Genomic DNA, 24,863 nt, shown 5'->3' on the forward strand with positions numbered 1-24,863 from the left:
CATTACAGGTAGAGTCAGGAGAATTTGGAAAAGGGAATACAGAATCGAAGGAGAAGTTAAATAATTACATTATGTGACAAACTTTACTGAGGAAGATGCAAAAACTCTCCTTGAATTAGTCCCAAGTGATAAAAGAAAATGAGGAGGGAATTGGTTTCAGTTTTTTAAAAAAAGTGCATTGGAGAAATGAATGAGAATACAGATTGCTAAACCCTAGGAATTGATAGTGTACATTCCAGGGTGTTGAAAGAAATAGCTATGGAGACATTGGATGCTTTGGTTATCATTTTCCAAACTTCTACAGATTCTGGAATGGCTGTTGCAGATTGAAAGGTAGTGAATGAAACCCCAGCATTTATGAAGTGACGAAGAGAGAAAATAGGGGACTACGCACGTATTGGTCTTGTGTAAGTAACAGGGAAAATGCCACAGTTTATTTTAAAGATGGGACAAAAGGATAATGATGATTTGATTGGGCGAAATCAGCATAGATCTGTGAATGGAAAATTGTGGAAGTTTTTTGGAGAAATATCATCCACTCTACACTTCAGCATTCTGAATCCATGGTCGTAACCTAAGGATATTCTGAACCTTTGGTCGTAACCTAAGGATAAATTCCAGCCTTGGGCTACTGTCTGTGTGGAGTTTGCACATTTGCCCTGTGGTTTCCTCCCACAGTCCAAAGATGTGCAGGTTAGGTGAATTAGCCATGTTAAATTGTCGATAGCGTTTAGGGATATGTTGGTTAGGTGCAATAATCGGGGGTAAATGTAGGGTGGGGAAATGGGTCTGGGTGGGTTACTCTTCAGAGGGTCAGTGTGGACTTGATGGGTCGAAGGGTCTGTTTCCACACTGTAGAGATTCTATGATACAGAGTAGGTCATTTCAGACTGAGATGATAAAGAATTTCTCCATCCAGAAACTGGTGAGCCTTTTGGAATTCTCTGCCACAGAAATCACCTGAGGCCAAATCACTGAATGTTTTCAAAAATAAATTAGATACAATACTTAGGGCTAAAGGGGTGAAAGGATATGGGGAGAAACTGGAAACAGGGACTGAATTGGATGATCTGCCATGATCAAAGGGCCAAATGGCCTACTCCTGCTCCTGTTTTCTATGTCAATGAATTTTCAGATGTTATGAACAGAATGATAAAGAGGAGTTGATGGATGTAGCACTGTGGTACCACAAGGACCAGTACTTGAGCCCTAGATGTTCACAATCTATATCAATTGTTTGGATGTGAGGACTAAATGCAGATGACAGAAAGCTATGTGGGATAGTCTGCTGTGAGGAAGATATGAGACTAATCCAGGCAGATTTGGACAGACTTTGTGAGTAGGCAAAAACACAGTAGCTTAAATATAAAGTGACAAATAATGAGGTCACTCAATATAGTAGGAAGAGCAGACGCGCGGTGTATTTCTTAAATGTTGAGAGGTTAGGGAGAGTCAATGAACAAAGGTACCTGGGTGCCCTTGTCAATCAATCCCTGAACAATCTCACGTGGGGGCAGCAGATAAGAAGGAAAGCTAATGGAATGTTAGGCTTTATTCAAGAGGATTAGAGTACAGAGTAGCAAAGCCTTGCCCCAATTGTTAGACTGCACCCAGAGTACTGTGCACTATTTTGATCCCCTTACCTTAGAAACAATATTAACCTCAGAGGGTGGACAATAAAGATCCACCAGCCTTGTTTCAGGGATGGCGGGGCTGATGTATGATCAGAGACTAAGTCTGTATTCTCTCAAGGTTTGAAGAATATGAAGTGATCTCATTGCAACCTTCAAATACCTAAAGGGATAGACAGGGTAGATGCATGTAAGATGTTTCCTCTGGCTGGGGGTCTGGAACAAGGTGACAGTATTTCAAATAACAGGGAAGACACTTGGGTCTAAGATAAGGATAATATTTTTTGACTTAGAGGACTGTGAATATTTATAATTCTCAACCTCAGAGGAATTTTGAAATTGATTCACTGATTTCTAAATACCTATGATATAAAGGGGTACATGTATAATATGGGAAAAATAAAAAAGGACTGAAGTGGATGATTGTCCAGGATGTTATGGAATACAAGAACACGCTAAATGGCTTACACCTGTCCCTATGAAGCCTGGGCACCAACCATCCTTTTCTATAACAGTCCATTCAATTTCATCTCATCTTCTGGTGCGTAGACAGTATTTGTACTCAGATGAGATTGAAATGTGTTTCAAGTTTATTTTAAGAGCTCATAAGCAAAATGAAGGAAAATAAAGAACAGGTGAATATATCTGACCTACTCTCAATGTAAATAAAGCAGGACAAGTGTTTGAAACTTTATAGAACTTAAGTATACGACAAAATCAGTAATCTCCAGCAATATTCCAGTGGACAGTTGAAAGTTCCGAGCACGTGCTTTTTGCGAAGATGTTCCTAAGTTCTCTAAGTCTGCACTCACCAAAGGTAGAATGCGAGAGCAAAACAGCTTCATGACCATTTTTAAGTATCCTCGGAACAGATTTTTTTTTAAAAGCAAGCTAGAGAGATTATGAAATAATATGCCAGTGACATTTTGGTCAAGCCATGAAAAATCTTTGAAAGAACTAAAGGATATAGGCAAGCCAAGAAGGCAATGAAAGGAGAAGGAAAGATCCATTTAAGGCCCAAAGTAAAGGAGAATGATATGAACCAGACAAGAAATTAGGAAACAGCATTCTGTCTCTCATCTCCTATCTTATTTCAACTGGCATTAACATAATTTTCAGGAAGAACAGTTGCTCTTACCTGTGCTTAGCGTTAAATTTAAACTTACCTGTCACATGCTATTGGTGATATGTTTGTATATGTCTGTTCTTTCCCCATCAGGCCAGGAAGCATGATACTGTCAATAGGAAGCTGAAAGGCTTCTAGCTGAAATGGGCTATCCTACATTTTTGGTGTGCCACTTTAACCCAGCATTGAGCATTATAAAATGGACAAAGTCATTGTTTTCCATCATGCCAGTTAATTGATGACTTGACTGCTTTAAAATTTGAAAAGTGATTCATGATTGGTCATTTTTTCTTATGTGGATTATTGAATTTGGAATAAATGGAAATGTTGAAGCAAAATCCTACACATTCACATTTTGGTATGTTAACCTTTAATATATTAAAAAATCATTAATGAGAAAGATGGTCCTGACAACGATGCATATTACCTTGTTTGTAATGGGATGCAAAGTTCACTGACATACATCAATAAATCTAAAGATTAAAGAGTCAAAACTGCAGGCCCCTGTGGTGTCACCAAAATGTAGGTTGCTGTCTTGAGGAAGTGAAAGCAACTCAAAGCACAGAGTGAGGTTCTGATTAGGTGGAAGAGAGATTTTTTTTAAAATCTCAAACGGCATCAGAACGTTGGCACGGTAATCAATATTCCTTACTTCCCACTAATATGTGGAACATTTTAAGGTCAAGTAAGGGACCCACACCTATAGCTTCAGCAGACAGTGTCCCCATGGGGTCTAACCATGATGGGTGCACTGGAATTGTTCCTGCAGTCTTAGAGGTTACCCTATGTAATCCCCTAACTCTTCTGTGGAAGTGAAGGGGACAGACCTATTCCAAATCTTGACCATTGTGAAATCAGGGTGGAAATTCATGTGTAAGCATGTAAGGTCTGAAAGGATAGTGCTGAGGAAACCCGTGCTACTGGTCCTCAGTATGATAATATCACATGGATTCAGGCAGGAGAACAGCTTTGGAACTCGAAGGAGTCCGATCTAACATTGAGGAGTCCCTTATAGTCTCAGTGATCAATGTCTATCATATCGATGTAACTTGTACCTAGCTGCTATGTTGTAATAAACTGCATCTTGTTCAGCACAAGAGCCTGTTCTTGTTAGGCAACCCTGTGGTTTTCCTTGACCACACAAGATGAGTCAGGTCTGGAGATCTCTCCAGAGGAAAAAGGATGGTGGTAGCAAATCAACCAGTTGAATTTTACATCAAGGTGAGCTGTGGTGAGGATTTATCTTCGAACATGGTGGCAAGACTGCATTTAGCTGCAGCTTACAAACTAAAGATTCTTCAGATAAAGCTTGAAGAAAGCAGCTCAAGCAAACTGAAAGAGCTGAACAATTAAAAATTGTTGAGAGCCACATGGCAACATCTGACAAAGTTAGGAATCATCTGGGAAAACCATTAAAAGAACAGGAATTGTCTTACAAAGCCACAACAAGCAAGATGCATTCAGTAAAGCTATTAAGGAAACATGAGGCCTTTATCAAGGTCACATTCAGCAGGACTCAACTAGAAAAGCTATGAAAAAGGCAGGAATCATTCACGAATAGCAGGATCTTCCATATGGACTGCACAAGCATGGGAAAACATTCCATTACTCCGAAGGCTCATCAATGTTGAGCAAATTAAAGCTAATAGGGTTCATTAATGTTGTTTAAGGGATAAATGTTGGCCATGTCATCAGGTGGAACTGCTCTACGCAAAATAATGATATGAGATTTTTTACATCGACCTAATAGGGCAGTCTGGAGTGTCAATATAGGTTACACACTCAGGTCTCTAGAGTGAGGTCTTAATTTGTGACCTTCTGATTTTTCTTTTGGATGGCAATGGCAGGGTAGGAAGTGGTTGGGCTTCTGAGCCCATCTGTTTGTGATGTCCAGGCCTGCCGCATTCTTCTTTACTGTATTTTTCCAATTTATTATTTTTAACACCAATATTTATTTTATCTTTGTCTGGTGGCTTCAGTGGAGGAGGGATGTTTTGGGTGGCTGATGCAGTGGCAATGCTGGTTCCTCACAGCCATTGCAGCTGCATCCAGGGGTGGTCTTTTTCAACGTCTTCAGTGATGGGGTGATTCTAGCCACACACTTTTGGGTGGCTTCTGCAATGTCTTCAGGTTCGGGATCACTGATGTGGCAGATCCTTGGGGGTGGCTTTGGGATTCTGTGGAGTCTTGCTGTGCAGGATTTGAGCAGCCGGTGAGGCAGCTGTTTTCTTCAGCAGCTGCTTTGTCGCCTTTCTGCCGCGGCACTGTCTTTTCCAGAGTCCAGGGGTCATTAATTGAACTAGGATGGACTTTGTCTTAATTATTTTTAAAATGTTTTCTTATCTATGTCTTGCTATTAATATGGGTGGCAGTGTATGGCGATTTTAAAACTTTTCACTGAATTTGTTTTTGGTAAAAATTACAAGTAACAATAAGTTGCTAAGTTACTATTCTATATTAGCGGGCAGAGTTATCAAATATGCTGGATTAAAATGTGAAATTCAAATATAAGGAATTATGTGGAATTTCTGTCATTAACATCAAAGCTATTTGGTCAATGGCCTCTGCCACATCCCCGTCATCTGATGCAATTGCCTCAAGCAGCATATTTTAAATGATGCAGCAATGCTTATGTTATCTCTTGTAACATAAGAAACTGGACATGGATGTTATGGTGTTCAAGGATCCAACAGATGTTTATTACAGCTCATGTTCATACACAAACATTAGATTACAACAGCGTTAAAAAGCTCACTTTCAATAGCATGTCATACTTTAAATGAAATGAAATAAGATGAGATAAGCAATTTTATATCCTTCAGCCCTATGCTAAAATATTGTGTTGATATCTTAAGCATTTCCCTTAAAGATATATTCCCTGAAGAAGGGCTTATGCCCGAAATGTCGATTCTCCTGTTCCCTGGATGCTGCTTGACCTGCTGCGCTTCTCCAGCAACACATTTTCAGCTTAAAAATATATTGTCATACTGACAGTGAAACTTAATATAACACCATCGATTACCCTACCAGGCTCAACTTCCCCTATGGTTCTCCCCTACAGTTCTTACCTACACTAGATCTGAATCTGCACAATTTTCCTGGTTTCTCTATAACCTTGGGGCCGCACAGTGGCTCAGCGGTTAGCACTGCTGCCTCACAGAGACCCAAGATCGATTCCAGCCTTGGGTGAATGTTTGTGTGGAGTTTGCACATTCTCCCTGTGTTTGTATGGGTTTCCTCCAGATGCTCCGGTTACCTCTCACAATCCAAAGATGTGCAGGTTGGGTGAATTGACCATGCTAAATTGCCCAAAGTGTTTAGGGATGGTTAGATTAGGTGCATTGGTCAGGGGTGAATGTAGAGCAATGGGGAATGGGTTTGGGTGGGATACTCTTCGGAGGGTCGGTGTGGACTTGTTGGGCCAAAGGATCTGTTTCCACACTGTAGAGATTCTAAGATTCTCCCTGCATGCCCTCTTCAAACTCATCTTAACACATCAGGTGTCTCCTGCTATGTTACCCCGAAACATTCACTAATTAAGTTCCCTTCCTGGTTCAGATATCCCCTGGTACAACCTCTCTTTGGAAAGTGAAGGTGCTCGGCTGTCAAGCATACTCATAATTGAAGTTGATAGATTTTTGGCCACGAAATGAATTAGGGAAAATTGGGATAGGATAGAGAAGAAGAGTTTATTTAGAAGTTCAATTGTGATCCAATATACATACCGTACAATGTTTTCACTGCGTATTTTGCAAAACAAATACACTTGACAACAAATAAATCAAATTAAATCAAGTGAATGGAAGTCGGTCTGATGGGCTATTTAGCCAACTCATTCACCTATTTCTTAGACTTGCTTCTTTCCCTTTCAGCCTTTCAAGGGACATGGACATCAGCAGCTTTTATTGCCCATCCATAATTGCCCTTGAAATGAATGGCTTGCTCAGCCATTTCAGAGAGTAATGCTGACCACCTTACTGTGTATCTGTAGTTACATCTTGGCCATTTCAAGTAAGGATGACAGAAAGGGAATGACTTTTACAATAATCAATGATAGCCATTGCCAATATTCCCAGTTCCCAAATCCAGATTTATTTTTGAATTTTTGAATTTCACCAACTTTGGGTTTTGAACTGTGTCTCTAGAACATTAGCTTGACCTTTTGCATTATTCATCCAGTGATATTACTATCATTTTGTACAGCAAGACTAAATTCATCTTAAACTTTCTGGCTTTCCATGCTCAATATTATTTCTGAATGGAAAGGTGTAATACTCCAATTGATATTTAAGAGGCTGATTGACTAACTGATTGTGCCTCCTACCATATGAGATATCCTTACTGTTCCTTTTTAAAAACTTAGCCAAGACATGGAACAATTATGCAAGAAATCTTAAAGCATACTATCACTGATAACGTGAGGAAATATGAAGGAATTTGTATTTAAAACATATATGCATTTAGAATATCCTAACTGAAGTTTAAAAATCTTGAAGGAGATGAACAAAATTTCTATATGCAAGCCATAAACTCAAACAGTGTGGAAAATCAGTTAATAATAATTAGTTAGAAATAGAGAGAGAAGTAAAATGAGATTTTATAAATTCAGGATGGGAAAATTATGGAATAAGTTGCCAGAGATGGCTAAGTATAATAATAACATAAATTGGTTTAAAAGATGATTAGATATATTTCTGGAGATAGGGTAGTTTGAGAAATTAAAGTGGAATGTAAATACATAGGGAAAAGATTAATCAATCAAACTGGTAACCATTTAGATTTTAAAAAAGCCTTTTCCTCTCATTGTTTTTTTCCTTCCTTGTATGTGACGGTGTGTAAAAGCTGGCATTTGTTGTACTTCCTAAGTTACCATTGAACTGATCTTTTCTCCAGGCACAATTGCATTGCTGAGGTCTGGAGTCAAATGTAGGCAAGATCAGGTAAGGATGGCAGATTTCCTTCCTTGAAGGACATTAATAAACCAAATGGGTCTTTATAATAATAGCTTTTAATTCTAGATTTTACAAATTTCACCATTGTCCAAAGTGGTCTTCAACCTAAATCCTTAAATATTGAGCTAGATTTAGATTACTGGATTATTAGCCTAGTAACATTACCACTATGCCACTACCTCCCTCTAAGGTTTAAATGTCTGTACTTACATTGTTCCATTTCCCTCATACAATTAATTCTCATAGCTAACAAAACAATTGATTCTATTGCAGGAACTGCTTCAATTAGTTGTTTCGAGTTATTTGTTTCGTTTTGCTAAACTAAGAAACAGGCAAGATTTTGGATGCATTGAAGACACCCGTAACAGAGCAATGTTAGCTTTAATGAACAGCCTTATGTTCTTCCCAACTACCTGTTCTCTCAAGTGTTCTCTTCTTGAAGGTGCTGATAATGGTGCCATCTTTTCTGCGCAATAATGGACTACTCCTCCTCTCTGCCACTTTCTGTTTTAACTTGGAACGCACCTTCAAATTTGGTTCTGAGGCTGTGAAAACACGAGAACATGATTTTGGGGCAAACAGAATCAAAATTACATTTGTATCACATTACAAGGAGAGTGATAAGAGGCCAAGTAAAGTGCACTCAACTCCAGGCAGATGAGTTTTACCTGTGCACAGATTCTTTCATTGTTTCAATCAGGGGAAATGAAAGCAGGGTTTGGGATTCCCAAACTAACCATCTGATCAAAAACTGTCCACCCAAACACCACAAAAAATTGAAAATTTACAAGCCACTAAGTCTCATAACAACAATCTGCTGTGAATAGTACAAATGAAAAACTGCACAATGTGCTGTAGAATCCCTGTACCCAATCTTAGTAACCATATTCAAACTCCTACAATGACATTGGACTCCAGTCACAGGGTTGCTTAAGTAGTCCCTACTACTTTTTGCATTCTCTTTTCTATTCTAATGTCTCCAGCAGAGTCAGCTCTTTGGGATGGTATTCTGGAAAAAGTGGGAGTTCTCCATATCCCTGCTGATTTACTCCACCTCTGACACAGATTCTTTGTAGGAACTCATTATTACTCAGACCTCCCACATTAACAAAGACCCTGTGTGTGCAAAGGTGGAGAACTCACATTGTTCTGTGAGTTGCCAAAGAGATACTTAAAGAAAACAATAACCTCTCAAAGTCACTTGATATTGCTGTTTCCATCATGTTCTTTGCTGACCTTAGTTGTAGATGTGGAGAAATATTACCCCTCTAAGCTCTTTATACATGAATACGCATGTTTTCTGAATTCACATATATCTTAATGCTTTAATTACAACTCAACTTTATTTTTATACATGATGTGGAGGAGCCGGTGTTGGACTGGGGTGTACAAAATTAAAAATCACATAACACCAGGTTATAGTCCAACAGATTTAATTGAAAGCACTAGCTTTTGGAGCGTTGGACAACTACCTGATGAAGGAGCGACGCTCCGAAAGCTAGTGTGCTTCCAATTAAACCTCTTGGACTATAACCTGGTGTTGTGTGATTTTTAACTTATTTTTATACGTGTAAGTTAATTGATCCAAAACAGCAGATATTTAGTTGTTTTGAAAAGTAACTCTGAACTCAAGCCATTGATAATTAAATATATTTAAATCACCATGTTTGATTTCAAATTGTGATATTAGTGAGGTTTCATCAAAATTCAGCAAGTCTGTCTGGTGAGCAGTTTAGCTATGTAGAATCTAGGCACTTCTCGGTCTATCTTTAATCTGTAGGCAAAGGTGAGGACTGCAGATGCTGGAAAAAAGAGTTTAGATCAGAGTGGTGCTGGAAAAGCACAGCAGGTCAGGCAACATCCGAGGAGCAGGAAAATCAACATTTCGGGCAAAAGCCCTTCATCAGGAATAGGTTTTCATAGCTATTCCCGATGAAGGGCTTTTGCCCGAAACGTCGATTTTCCTGCTCCTCGGATGCTGCCTGACCTGCTGTGCTTTTCCAGCACCACTCTGATCTAAACTCCTATCTTTAATCTGTGCTAAGCTTGTGGATCTCAGTCAAGCAGGGATGTGGGTTTACACACAAAGGAAAATGCTTGGAGTTCTGGTCTCTAATCACTACACAGTAGCCCTTGCTACAGGAGAATGCATGTGAACATCGGGTGAGAATAAATCCAGGTATTTTCCCTGCAGTCAACCAACCTCGTAGCCTATGCTCATCTTTATGTTTACATGAATAATGATCATTTAAATAATGTATACAAAAGAGGCTGTTGGCAACAAGGAATGAATAGCTTGAGAAGAAGTGATGGGGGTGTTGACTCAGAAAGGGCAGGTGGAATTCTAAGCCATCATCTCATGAAGAAATGTGATGAGTATAAAATCAAGACACAGGAACAATTTATTTTTGCAATCTGCCTGGTAATATGTGAAACACAAAACAAGCTATTTACAGCTGTCAGAAAGATGAACAAATTTGAAGATAACATAATCGAGGCACTAAGAATAAACTGTACAACTGCACTCCTTGTTATTTTGACTAATGTTGTTCAAGTATTGGTTTCCTTCAATTGCAGATTGTTCTTTCTGAAATTATTAATATGCTATTTGATGGGTCATCAATTTTATTTAATAGACAGCTGTTAAGCTCAGGGAAGAATGCACTTTTCTCGTGCAGTGATCCAATTTGCATCATTGCACTGCTGTCTGAAATCATTTAATACATCAAATACTAAATGAGATTTTGTATGCTTCACCAAGCAAATGTTTGCTGTTCAGATGTTAAAGACATACATGTCATCATGGAACCTTGGTGTAAATATTGACTTTGTTGTGCAGGGGTAGAGTGCACTGTTGCAGGTTGACAGCCTGATTTGGTGTTTCACTCTGCAAAGTTTAACTGAGCAGGTTCTGAAGTCCACTGAGCTGCCTCTCTGGTTACCTATCCAAATAGTGAAGTTCTAATCTGTTTACATTCTAACAATAGTAATGTATGTACCTTACATTTTGCTACAATATAATGGTAAGACACAAACAGGATTTGAAACTTTAAATTCAAATGGCTCTCAAATGTTGTACTAACGGAGTGTTGGAAACCTTGTACTTTTGATGATATATTAAATCAGACCATGCCTTCCCTTTCTTGTGACTCAAAGATCTCAGCCGTGTTTATGAAGAAGAGCAATGAATTTACCCCAGGTATCCTGGTCAATACTTGTCCCTCAGTTACAATGTTGCTTCTTGGTGAGTTCTGTGCACATAAAGTATAGATGCAGTTGTTTTTACTTTCACACTCTGACAAATGTAACTCTATATTTAAATTTTAGGTACCTGTTGTGATCAAAATATCTCTGAGAAATTACATATACTGAATCAAAAATCAATCATGTCAATAAGAAAAATATTAATTCTGCAATGTCAAGCAGGAATTTTCAATACATGATCGAAAATTAAAAGCAGTCCATTGTTTGCCATACAAACATGCTCTTAAAATAAAAAGTTCGAGGCTAAGCTAAAACCACAAAGGTTAAACACAGCATACAGGATGCTATGTAGTCAAAGACCTGATGTCAAATAGAAAGAGGAGCTTTCCTTTGTATCCATAATATTGATATTAATAGAAGAATCAATTCAATGTTCTTTTAATCTCAGTTCCCCAGGCATTGGCACCTTGATGCAGCCTCATTTTAATTATTTCAATGAACAACCCACTTTCTAGGAGTCACTTGGTTGTCTCCTGAAACCATCTTACCTCTAATAAAGCTAAAAGCCATCAGCTTAAAGGCAATTTAGATTGGGTATTTTTTTTTATTTTCATGGGTTTACATGACCAAACCCCACCAGTTCTGGACAGTTACAATTCCTCCTAAACAAATTAAAATAACTTAAAATTCCTGTGTTAGAGATTCTCCTGATTGCTACCGCCACATACTGGAGTATAATTCTGTGGTAATTGTACTGAAAACATCAGCTCCTTACAAAGACTTATCTGTTTCTGTTCAACTACTGTGTGAAACCATTATATTGACTGGAGCTAATGCAATTTCAACATTAAGTATTTCAGAACTGTCACCTTATGCAACATCTCCTTCTAACCTTTTTGCCAAATAATTAAATATATGTGCACCCAAGATTACAGTTGCCACCAATCCTCCACCTTTGAATGGAAGTTTATCTTTGGGTCATTCATTGAATCGCTACATTGTGGAAGCAGGTCATTTGGCCCATAAAGTTCACATGACCCTCCAGAGAGCATCCCACCCAGTCTTATCCCTCTATCCTATCCCTGTAACCCTAAATTTCCCCTGGCCACCTAGCTACACACCCCGGGCATTTTGGGTAATGTAGCATGGACAACCCACTTAAACTGCATTTTATTGGACTGTGGAAGGAAACCGAAGCACCCGGGGGAAACCCACGCAGGCATGGGGAGAATGTGCAAACTCTACACAGCCAGTCGACCAAGGGTAGAATTGAACTGGATCCCTGGCACTGTGAGGCAGCAGTGCTAACCACTGAGTCATTGTGCCACAATTCTAGGACCAAAGCACGTCATGAGAAAAGGATTGAATTTTCTCTTGTTGGAGATGACCATTGCCATCCTTGTGCTTTCTCTGTTGACGCTTCCACAGCTGTTGTCAGCTATCGCTATCAGTAATTGCATTTTAACTGACGACTAAATATCTTAAAGCAATTACACTCTTAACACAGCAAACATACTTGTGTTCAATAACTTACTTTTGTTCAGTAATGGGATGTGAGCATCATTGTGTGGGCAAGCAACTATAGCCAATTCCTAGTCACCCTTGAGAAGGTAGTGACGAGCTGCCTTCTTGTACCATTGCAGCTCATTTAGTGTGGGTATCTACAAAATACTATTAGGGAGGGAGTTTCAGCATTCCTACCAAGTGACTTGGGAAAAACATTTCCAAGTCAGGATAGTGAGTGGCTTGGAGGGGAACATATTGGTGATGATGTTCCCATGTATCAGCTATCCTTGTCTGTCAAGGAGGTAGTGGTCATGGGTTGACTGGGTCTTGTCTAAAGGTGGTACAGATAACTACTACTGGACATCTGGAATAGAGAAGTGGATATGTGTAGATATGGTGCCAGTCAAATGGGCTGCTTTGTCTTGTATGGTGTCAAGCTTCACCCATGTTGTTGGAGCTGTACTCATCTAGTCAAATGAAGAGTACTCCATCACTCCATCCTGGCTTTGTAGATGGTGGACAGGCTTTGTAGAGTCAGGAAATGAGTTACTCATTGCGATATTCCTAGACTCTGACCTGCTCTTGTAGCCTCAGTATATACACCATATGAAATGTGTGTGTGCGTATATGGTTAGTCCATTTCCACTTCTAGTCAATGCCACCTCCCAGGATCTTGATATTGGGGGATTCAGCAATAGTAGTTCCAATGAATATCATTAGAAAAAGATTGAATTTTCTTTTATAGAGTCAAAGTCATATAGCACAGAAACGGACCCTCCGGTCCAATCAGTCCATGCTTAACATAATCCCAAACTAAACTAGGCCCACCTGAGTGCTCCTGGCCAATATCCCTCCAAACATTTCCTATTCATGTACTTATCTAAGTGTCTTTTAAACATTGTAACTGTGCCCGCATCCTCCACTTCCTCAGGAAGTTCATTTCACATACAAACCAACCTCTGTAAATAAATTGTCCCTCTTTTAGTTTTTAAATCTTTTGCCTCTTACCTTAAAATTGTGCCCCATAGTCTTGAAATCCCCTATCCTCAGGAAATGATACCTACCATTAACTCTGTATATACCCCTCATGATTTTATAAACCTTTGTAAGGTCACCACACAACCTTCTATACTCCACTGAAAAAAGTCCCAGCCTATCCAGTCTTTCTTTATAACGCAAACCTTCCATACCTGACAACATCCTGGTAAATCTCTTCTGAACCCTATCCAGCTAAATAATATCCTTCCTACAACAGAGCAAGAAGAACTGGACACAATGCTCCAGAAGAGGCCTCACCAATGTCCTGTACAACCTCAACATGACTTCCCAACTCCTATAGGAGAAAGTGAGGACTGCAGATGTTGGAGATCAGAGCTGAAAATGTGTTGCTGGAAAAGCAATGTGTTGATTCCTGAAGAAGGGCTCATGCCCAAAACATCGATTCTCCTGCTCCTTGGATGCTGCCTGACCTGCTGCGCTTTTCCAGCAACACATTTTCAGTTCCCAACTCCTATACTCAAAGGACTGAGCATTGAAGGCAAGCATGCAAAATGTCTTTTTAACCACCCTGTCTCTATATAATGCAAACTTCAAAGAATTATGTTCCTGAACCCCTAAGTCCCCTATTCTACAACACTTCCCAAGGCCCTCTAATTAATTGTATAAGATTTGCCCGTTTGTTGTACCAAATGACAATTATGCGACTTGAATGGTACTTGCCACTTGAAAACTTGGATACGGTCAGATTTTTCTGCATTTGGATATGCCTCAGTATCTGAGGAGTTGTGAATCTTGCTGAACATTGCACAAACATCAGCATACATACCTTCTGACTTTATTATGGAGGGAAGCAGCTTTAGCTGCACAGTGGGAATCACAGCATGAAATCTGAACCACCAGTTAGTGTTACTCTGCTACTAGCACATCATGCCAATATGCGATTCAGAGTAAGGGATGCTTGTAGGATTTGACTGCCAATCTTCCTTTGTCTTTTCTACATCTAGGGTCTGTCTAATTATTAGTGGTATCCGCCTCCATGGAATCTTCACAGAAGAGGCGAAGGTCTTTGTTAACGAGATAACTTATTGCATGGGAGTAATAAGCCCAACTATATTACAAGTCAGGTGTAATTCTTAAGAACTCCTGGGAGCTATCCAGAATACATCTGCTCCCTTCAAAGGCTATTGCTGAACTTACCTGCCTCCGCCTAAAGACTGGGTGACATCATCAGATAGGTTGAACTAATGCAACTTGAACATTAATCTCTCAGAACCGTTACCTTATGACCATAAGATATCAGAGCATAATTAGGCCATTCAGCCCATTTAAATCTGCTCTGCCATTTGACCATAGCTGATTTGTTTCTCAATCCCAATCTCCTGCTTTCTCCACATAACGTTTGGTCCTCTCACTAATCAAGAACCTACCAAGCTCTGCACTCAATGACTTAGCCTCTGTAGCCATCTGCAACAATGAGTTTCACAGATGTACTAGCTGCAGAAAATTTTCCTCATCTCACTTCTAAAGGACTGTCCCTTTACTCTGAGGCTGTACCCTCAGGCCACTAGAGGAAACATTTTCTCCACATTCACTCTATCCAGGCCTCACAGTATTCTGAGAGCTTCAATGAAATCCCCTCTCATCTTTCTAAACTCCACTGAGCACAGACCTGCTTTTGATATGACATACCCTTCATCCCCGTGATCATTCTTGCAAACCTCCTCTGGACCCACTCCAATGTCAGCACATCATTCCTTAGATAAGGGATCCAAAATTGCTCACAATGTTAAAAATGTGCTCTGACCAGATCCTTATAGAGCCTTAATAGTACATCTCTGCCCTTGTATTCTATTCCTCACGAAATGAATGCTAACATTGCATTTGCCTTCCTAACTGCCAACTGAACCCGCATATTGATCATTAGAAAATCCTGAACTATGATTCCTTAATCCCTTTGCAATTTCAGTATTTCAAGCCTTTCCCCAATTAGAAACTAGACTATTCTCCTATTCTTCCTATCAAAGTGCAAAGCCTCACACTTTTCCACATTGTATTCTGTCACTTTTTTTCCCACTCTCCCAGCCTATCCAAATTGTTCTGCAGCCTCTCCGCTTCCACGACACTACTTATCCCTTCCCCTATCTTTGTGTTATCTGCAAACTTACCAACAGTGCCTCAGTTCCTTCATTCAGATCATTAAAGGATAACATGAATAGTTGTCATGATTTGGAGGTGTTGGACTGGGGTGATCAAAGTTAAAATTCACACAACACCAGGTTATAGTCCAACATATTTATTTGGAACCACTAGCTTTCGGAGAGCTGCTCCTTCATCAGGTGATTGTGGAGTATAAGATTGTAAGACGTCTTATGATCTTATACTCCACAACCACCTGATGAATGAGCAGTGTTCTGAAAGCTAGTGCTTCCAAATAAACCTGTTAGACTTTAACATCTTATTGTGTGATTTTTAAATGAATAGTTGTGTTCTCAACACTGACCATGATAGTCATTTGCTGCCATCCTGAAAAAGATCCTTTTATCCCCACTTTCTGTTTTCTGTCAGTCAGCCAGTCTTCTATGCATGGCAATGCCTTGGCCCTAACATGGTACCGCAAGAAAGGTTTCACACTAGGTCACCCGACAGTGTATGTGAGATTAGTCATATGTGGTCTTAAACAGTAACTGTGGTCCAGCTGGTCTGTCATGAAGCATCACAGCCTTGTGTGATTCTGTTCTATGCATCTCAGACATACAATTATCATATACACCTCACATGTTCACAAATCGACAGACACATTGCACTCCAGAGTTTTCTGGACAGTAATTTGCAGCGGGAACCCTTGCTGATAATGGGCACAGAACAGTTAACACCAACACAATTACCCTGAGATCACATCAATGCAGACTAAATTTCAAAATTAGCACCTTCTAGCTTTGTATGACATTGTGTCATATAATTTGATAAATGCACTTACTGTACTATTGGGTGAAACCTACAGGGAGCAAATTTTTTGCAATATTTAAAAGCATTTTCCACTTTAATCCTAAATCACATCAAGTAGAAAAAAATCATTTCACCATGTGCTGTTCCTTATAAGCAATTACTCTAAATTATTCAGTAACACTGGACCAATGGGATTTTATAATGCAACAAGAATCAGTCTCAATGGTGTCCCAGGAACAAACACTAAACCTGGATTTGCCTCAGCCTTTATCACATTTCTTTCTGAGGTACTGCTGAGAAAGACATCTGACTGAACAAGATTTATGAAGCTTGCATCCACTCTTCTACATCCATTAAACTATCAAACAAGAAAGAAACATTCACGTCAATAGATAAATGAAGAAAAGTATGATTAAAAAAGGGTCATTCTGAACTGAAAAAAGATCTTGCAATTGGTGGGAGGGAGAGAAGAAGTGACACAGGAGAAAAGGTAGGAAGGAAATTGGGAGTGGGAGCAATTCTGAAGTCATCAGCAACAATCGAAAGGGCTGTTTCCATATTGTACATCTCTATGACTCTGTGATCTTGTTGAAACATGCAAAATTCTTAGGGGACCAGACAGGTTAGATGTGGAAAGGTTGTTTCCCCTTTTGTGAGAGTCTAGAACCAGATAGCATAATTCAGAATAAGAGGGTCACCCTTTTAAGACAGAAATGAAGAGGAATTTCATCTCTCAGCGGGTAGTGAATGTGTGTACAAACAGCTGTTGAGAGTGGGTCATTAAGTATATTCAACCCTGAGAAGGACAGCTTTTTAATCACTAACAGTTGAACAGTTCATCCACTTTACCAACACCTTCCACCCCGACCTCAAATTTACCTGGACCGTCTCAGACTCCTCCCTCCCCTTCCTACACATCTCCATTTCTATCTTGGGCGACCGAATCAACACGGACATTTAGTATAAACCAATCGACTCCCACAGCTACCTAGACTACACCTCCTCCTACCCTGCCCCCTGTAAAGACGCCATCCCATATTCCCAATTCCTTCGTCTCCACCACATCTGCTCCCAGGAGACCCAGTTCCAATACCGTACAACCCAGATGGCCTCCTTCTTCAAAGTCCGCAATTTCCCCCCAGACATGATCGACGATGCTCTCCACCACATCTCCTCCACTTCCCGCTCCTCCGTCCTTGAGCCCCGCCCCTCCAATCACCACCAGGACAGAACCCCACTGGTCCTCACCTACCACCCCACCAACCTCCATATACATCATATCATCCATCGTCATTTCCGCCACCTCCAAACGGACCCCACCACCAGGGATATATTTCCCTCCCCTCCCCTATCAGCGTTCTGAAAAGACCACTCCCTCCCTGACTCCCTTGTCAGGTCCACACCACCCACCAACCCAACCTCCACTCCCGGCACCTTCCCCTGCAACCGCAAGAAATGCAAAATTTGCGCCCACACCTCCCCCCTTACTTCCCTCCAAGGCCCCAAGGGATCCTTCCATATCCGCCACAAATTCACCTCCACACACATCATTTACTGCATCCGCTGCACACGATGTGGCCTCCTCTATATTGGGGAGACAGGCCGCCTACTTGCGGAACGTTTCAGAGAACACCTCTGGGTCCAACCAACCAACCAACCACCCCGTGGCTCAACACTTCAACTCCCCCTCCCACTCCACCAAGGACATGCAGGTCCTTGGACTCCTCCATTGCCAGACCATAGCAACACGACGGCTGGAGGAAGAGCGCCTCATTTTCCGCTTAGGAACCCTCCAACCACAAAGGATGAACTCCGATTTCTCCAGTTTCCTCATTTCCCCTCCCCCCCCCTTGTCTCAGTCCCAACCCTCGAACTCAGCACCACCTTCCTAACCTGCAATCTTCTTCCTGACCTCTCCGCCCCCACCCCCACTCCGGCCTATCAACCTCATCTTAACCTCCTTCCACCTATCGCATTTCCAACGCCCCTCCCCCAAATCCCTCCTCCCTACCTTTTATCTGAGCCTGCTTGGCACACTCTCCTCATTCCCGAAGAAGGGATCATGCCCGAAACGTCAGTTCTCCTCCTCCTTGGATGCTGCCTGACCTGCTGCGCTTTTCCAGCAACACATTTTCAGCTCTGATCTCCAGCATCTGCAGTCCTCACTTTCTCCAATCACTAAATAAAGCCAGGGTTGGGGGGTGGGGGGAAAGGGGGGCGGGGGAGGTGGAGGTGGTGGTGGTGATGGAAGGCAGGCAAGTGGCGGTGATCAGATCAGCCATGATCTCAATGAATGGTGGAGCAGACTCAATGAGCGGGAATGCCTTCATCTGCTCTTTCATCTTAGGGTCTTAGGAAAAAAGGCCATACACATTATTGGTGATAGCACTATGGGTGTCACATCAGTTATCACCCAAACCATAATACGTATCAAGGAGGGGAAAGCATGGTAGGGTTTGGAAGACTTCTGACATTAGGGAAACTTGGTATCACTGCAAATACAAAACTCCTGCTGAACTTCATAGCAATACCTGGTTTCGAGGCAGTTAAAGGCTACAGCCTGATGCCAGACTGGGTGGAGGAATAGCAGGTGGGAAAGATCATGGAGAAGGAAGCTAAAGTGCCCATTATTGGAAGAACTAAATTGCTAATCAAGGGGAGGATAGCAGATCACAATAGGTTAGGCAGGTCGAGATCAGGAGACTGAAGAATCATTATTCCTCCTGTCTCACCAGCAGTGCTAGAAATGTACTTCCCTGCTACATTGGAACAGAGGAATGAGGAGTGGGAGTAGACAATTCAGCCCTTTGAGTCGAAAGTGTGGTGCTGGAAAAGCACATATGGTCAGGCAGCATCCGAGGAGCAGGAGAATAGAGGTTTTGGGCAAAAGCACCTGCTGTGCTTTTCCAGTATCACACCCTCGACCCTAACCTTCAGCATCTGCAGTCCTCACTTTCACCTAATTCAACCCTTTGAGCCTGCTCCACCGGTTAACATGATCATGGCTGATCTTATCATGGTCTCAACTCCACTGTCCTGCCTCCTCTCCATCGCCCTTTATCCCCCTTTTCATCAGAAACATATCTACGCCTTTCCTGAATCTGTTGATTGATTCTGCCTCCAACAGGGCAGTGACTTCCACAGATTCACAACCCTCTGAGAAACCCTCATCTCAGTTTTGAACCTATGTCCTCTCACTCTAAATCTATGACTTCTTGTTCAAGACTGTCCCAAAACGCGGAACATTTGTTCAATGTCCACCTTAACAATGACCTTTGGCAGTTTATAGACCTCAATCAGATCCCCCTTATTGTTCTGAACTCCAGCGAATAGAAGCCCAAGGTATTCAACCGCTCCTGGTAAGACAGCCCTGGAATCAGTCTGGTGTAGCTCCTCTGTACTGCCTTTAATGCCACCACATCCTTCCTGAAGAGACCAAAACTGGACACAATACTCCAGGTGTGGTCTCACCAACAGCTTATATTATTGTAACAACACCTCTTTACTTCTTTAATCCAGTCCTTTTGCAATAAATGCCAGGATTCCATTTGCCTTTCTTACTATCTGCTGCACCTGCAGACCCACTTTCTGCGATTCATGCTCAAAGGTGCCCAGATCCCTCACCACTGCATCTGGCTGTTCCTGTGCCCTATTGTTGCCGAAGTTTCCTGAGCCCTGGGTAGGCCTGGCCAGTAACTGCTACAACCAAATGGCGAGTTAAGTTGGAAATTCATTTAGATTTTATAATTTCTGTTACAGCCCTTCAGAACTGGTGTGTCACCTGACCCCAAATCATCCCTGTTAATCTGGAAGTAGATATACTCAGATAACCTAGAATGAGTTTACCTTTTAAAAAGTAAAGCTCTAAACTGCCCACCACAATCACTCGAATGAAAACAAAATATTGCACTTACTGGAAATCTAAAACAAACACAGAAAATGCTGGAAAAATTCTGCATGTCTGGCAGCATCTGTGGAGAGAAATAGTGTAACCTTGGCCAGTACCTGCCTTTAATTGCAAAGACAGAGTTAAAAAAAACAAGGAGAACACACTGCAACTGGATAAAATGTTGGTTAGGCCACAGCTGGTGTACTGTCAGCAATTCGGGAATTCATTATATAGGAGTGATGGGATTGTGGAGAAGGTGCAGAGGAGATTTACCAGGATGTTGCATGTGCTGGAGTGTTTCAGCTGTAAATATAGATTGGTCAGACTGGGGTTGTTTTTCTTGGAACAGAGGAGATTGAAAGGGGATAGGATTGATATATATAAAAATTATGAGGGCCACAGGCATGAATCATGGAAAGGACCTTTGCCCCTCACATCCAGCGCCCACCCCCTCCCCCAACCTCCCCTTGGTGGAGGGATCAGTGACTGGGGGCATTGATTTAAGGTAAAGGGCAGAAGGTTTAAAGGAGACGTGAGGAAAAATTGCTTCATCCAGAGGGTGGTGAGAATCTGGAACTCACTGATTGTAAGGGCAGAAACCCTCATAACATTTAAGAAATATTGAGATGTGCACTCATGATGACAAGACATACATGGCTATGTGCCAAAAACTGGAAAACATGATTAGAATAATGAGGTGGTTGTTTTTGACTGGCATGGAACACAATGGGCCGAAGGGCCTTTTTCTGTTCTGTAGATCTCTATGACTCTATCACTGTGCTGTTTTGAGTCATTAAAATTCCACCATCTATGCTCATATTGCACAGCGGCAAAATACATTGCATCATGTTTCATACAAAAGCCAGAATAACAGATATATTGACAAGATTGCATTTAGTGTGAGGTCCAGCTGAACCGCACGCATTCAGCTTGGTTAGGTAAAATCCAAGTTTTTCCGAGAATTAATAGCCTGAAATACCATCAGCATGCAGCTCTTTCTTGACATCTCCGTCAGCATTCTGTGATATCTTCCACCATGACCACTGTAAGAATCATTCCAACTCTAAATGAAGAATGTGCCATTTTGTTTATTTTTCTTCTAAAAGTCTTCACTGGTGGGCCAGCTGAATACTTAGCCTTGTGGTATTGTAATGTTTAAGATAATATTATGCAATTGCACACACGTCCAGCACAGGGAATTTAGTCTTCCATGTAAAGCTTTCATTCTCATGGGTGACAGAGATCAACAAATTAGAACATGTGCTGCTGTAGAATTGAACATGGAGACTGTGATCTTGTAAAGGAACAGTTTAACTATAATTTTATTCAAGTTTCACTTACATAACAACCATTTTCCCCAGCTGAATAATAATAATGATATGGCACTTCCTTCAACACTGGGTGGAAAAAATTTGTTATTTTCTTCAAATTGTGTGAAGTCATTTTCATTGCAATCACCTCCACAAAAAATACTTCAACTGTCTGCTATTTCCTCACCACCAGCTACATTTTTAGTGGAATTTATTAGGTAGCCTTCACAGCAGCCTTGACATTTCAAGGGCTTTAAAATAGCCAACATTTATTCAGTGGTGTGCCTAAGGTATTACTTGAGAGAAAATAAAAATGACCATATATCCCACCCACGACTGGAATTGAAATGTTAAGATGCATACAAAAAAATATCTTTTGCTCACTCTTTTGTACAATAAAAAAAATGCCAATTTTAAAAAAAATCTATAAAATACTTCAAGACACAGAAAGGGTAGATGCAGGCAAGATATTTCTCCAGGCTAGGGAATAAAACCAGGGGACTCAATTTCAATACAAAGGAGCTACTTCTTTGGACTGGGATGGGGCGAATTTGTTTCACTCAGAAGGTTGTGAAGCTTTGGAATTCTGTACCCCAGTGCGGCTGTGGAAGTTAAATTTGAAAAAAAGGTTCATACTTTTCTGATGACCAATGCTGTAAAGAGTTTTGATGATATTGTGGGCAGAAGGAATTGAAGTGTCCAATCAGCCATGCTCATATTAAATGGTACAGCAGGCCTGATGGGCTGATTAGCCAACTCTTGTTTCTATCATTTCTACATTAAAAGCATTCCCTGATGACAGATAAGGAATTCAAGCCAGAATTTTACAAAACTCCGTGCCCCAAAACAATTTTGAAGTGTTTATTTTTCTTGCATTGGAGGAGTACAAAAATGGCAGGGATCATTCAGGAGTGAGAAATTTCTTACATATTAGATCACAGTGCATGAACAATCTGACACATTTAATAATAACCTCTTTCAGTGCTTCAGTGTTCTCATACTACATCGGTGCAATTCAACAACATACTGAGAAATTCGAGATCTCTCCAATGGTTTGGTGTCAAAAAGCTCGTAATAGTAAAGATACAGAACTGAGGCATAGGGCTGAAATCTGCCACAGGTTCTGGACTTTGACACTGGGTCAAGAAGCAGGAATGAAACCTGCATTTACCAGCAACAATATCACCTCAGCAATTTTACCATAGGCTTCCTGCTAATTTATGGCAGCTCTGAAGAAGAGACATATCAGGCTCGAATAGGTAGCTCTGCTTCTCGCTGCACAGATACTACTAGATCTGCTGTGTTCTCCAGCATTTTATGTTTCTGTTGGTAATTGATGGCGGTGTCCTAATCAGAGGGTTGGCCAGCTCTGAAGTAAGCTCAAGGATGCCTCAAAAATGATGATCTCTGCAGACAATTAAATTAAAAAGTAAAATTTAGGTTAGCCAAGGGTTTTACGCTGTGTCTTTCAGAAGAAAACACCCTTCATGGAGATCACTGAGACAGTAGGAGCTCCATTTCCCACTTATAGCCATTTCTGTGGCCCATGGAGCCTTTGTAGGCCGAGTGGGTCGACATGATGTTAACAGTCTCCTCAAATTGCAGGAGTGGCCTTATGTATTGACCCTCAAATGGGGCCTCAATTATACAACATAGTTCCATACCTCCCTCAATGGCAGGGATGCATTTTGGAGCTTCCTGACACAGCTCCCTGTTGTTTTACCAACACCAGTCTACCATCCTTTCACACCCAGGGGTTGATAAAATTCAGTCAAAGAGTTCAAACCTCCCAGGTTCAATTAGCTACTCAGGCTCCAGTTCTCATTGATAAGTTCACTTTATCAGTAAGGATTCCCATTCTTCACCATTTACCCATCTGAGACACTTTGGCTGAAATTCCTCATCACAACGTCCTCCTGGCCATTAGGTCATAATGGAAATGAGCAACAATTACTTTTTTAGCTGAAGTTGCAATTCAACAGTACATGCAACTATATAAACAAAAACGAATATTCACCTGTGTATATTCTCTTACTGGAGGAGAAAGTGAGGTCTGCAGATGCTGGAGATCAGAGCCGAAAATGTGTTGCTGGAAAAGCGCAGCAAGTCAGGCAGCATCCAGGGAACAGGAGAATCGACATTTCGGGCATAAGCCTTTCCTCAGGAATGGCTTCCTGAGGAAGGGCTTATGCCCGAAACGTCGATTCTCCTGTTCCCTGGATGCTGCCTGACCTGCTGCGCTTTTCCAGCAACAGATTTTCCGCTATACTCTCTTACTGCCAGATATATACTTCCCTTCATCTTAAATGTGGACAAGATCATTCTTGATATTGTCCATGATTGATCAGTCTGTTGACACAAAATGTTTAGCCTGTCATACAAAAAGTTCCTCCTGAGTGTGGCACTTATGGATTGGCAGTATCTGGTGATCTATACCTCAAAACGAAACTTGAAGAGAATGGAAAGAGAAAAGCAGTAACTGAGCAGCTTGTGCTCGGGATGAAGAAAAAAAAAACTTCTCGAAGTGGAATTCATTGGATACACACCCATAGGGCCAAATGGCCACGTTCTGCACTGAAGGATTTTTAGAAATTAGAAAAACAACTGGAATTGGAATTTATCCTCTGGGTGTCTTAAGGATTGTTATCAGTCAAAAAAAAAAATCTTGTATTTGAGCTGCATCAACAATCATGAAAGAGGAAAAAAAGTAGAAAAAAATCTAGTGTTGTGTTCAGGGTCATTTTATTTATTAGCTCCCTGTACCACTGAGCAGTAAAGAGATTTCCATTTGAGCAGTTGCCTAATGCAATGCAAATCCTCTGGGTTTGGTGAGAGCTCTTCAGGGCAGGCTGAATGAAGCAGGAATTATACACAAACCTATTTCACGCACAGCTGCATAAATTGCTTTCTATTTTTGGCCACAGATTCATCCCTTGTTGCAATTCAGATCAATCACATAAACAGAACGCTTCCTGTCAAGTGCTCTGTAACTCTCTGCTCTCACAAGAGTGAAGATTTAACAGCAGTAATAATAAGGATTCATCACTGCACTCTGCCACTGCAATTGTCTGTGTGAAAAACATAAGGGCTACTCTACTTGAAAGCAAGAATAATATTTCACAAGCACTTTCCTGAAAAAGAGGAAAAATAGACCGAAATCAATACATTTCCTACTCACAATATTCTGTAATATTTCCAGTGAGAGGAATGTATGAAGCAGAAAATATTAAGACTACACACACAGATGGAATTAAAGTGAATCAAAGAAGCTTCTAGTACATACTATCCTTGGACGGCTGC

At 40.9% G+C, this 24,863-nt stretch overlaps 1 protein-coding gene across 8 annotated transcripts in view; it reads right to left on the reverse strand.

Annotated features, from left to right (window-relative positions):
• The window catches only part of LOC122549771 (histone deacetylase 9-like), a 796,606-nt gene that overhangs the window by 320,629 nt on the left and 451,114 nt on the right, over positions 1–24,863 (reverse strand). For all 8 annotated transcript variants that reach the window (XM_087987095.1, XM_087987091.1, XM_043689766.2 and 5 more), the window contains one exon: positions 8,123–8,254. In XM_087987095.1, the coding sequence (XP_087843221.1) occupies positions 8,123–8,254 (132 nt within the window). The remainder of the gene's footprint in view (positions 1–8,122; positions 8,255–24,863) is intronic.

Source organism: Chiloscyllium plagiosum, unplaced genomic scaffold (assembly GCF_037043375.1).
Source record: "Chiloscyllium plagiosum isolate Xiang-an unplaced genomic scaffold, Cpla_swu_hap1 HiC_scaffold_5, whole genome shotgun sequence".
Classification (NCBI taxonomy): domain Eukaryota; kingdom Metazoa; phylum Chordata; class Chondrichthyes; order Orectolobiformes; family Hemiscylliidae; genus Chiloscyllium; species Chiloscyllium plagiosum.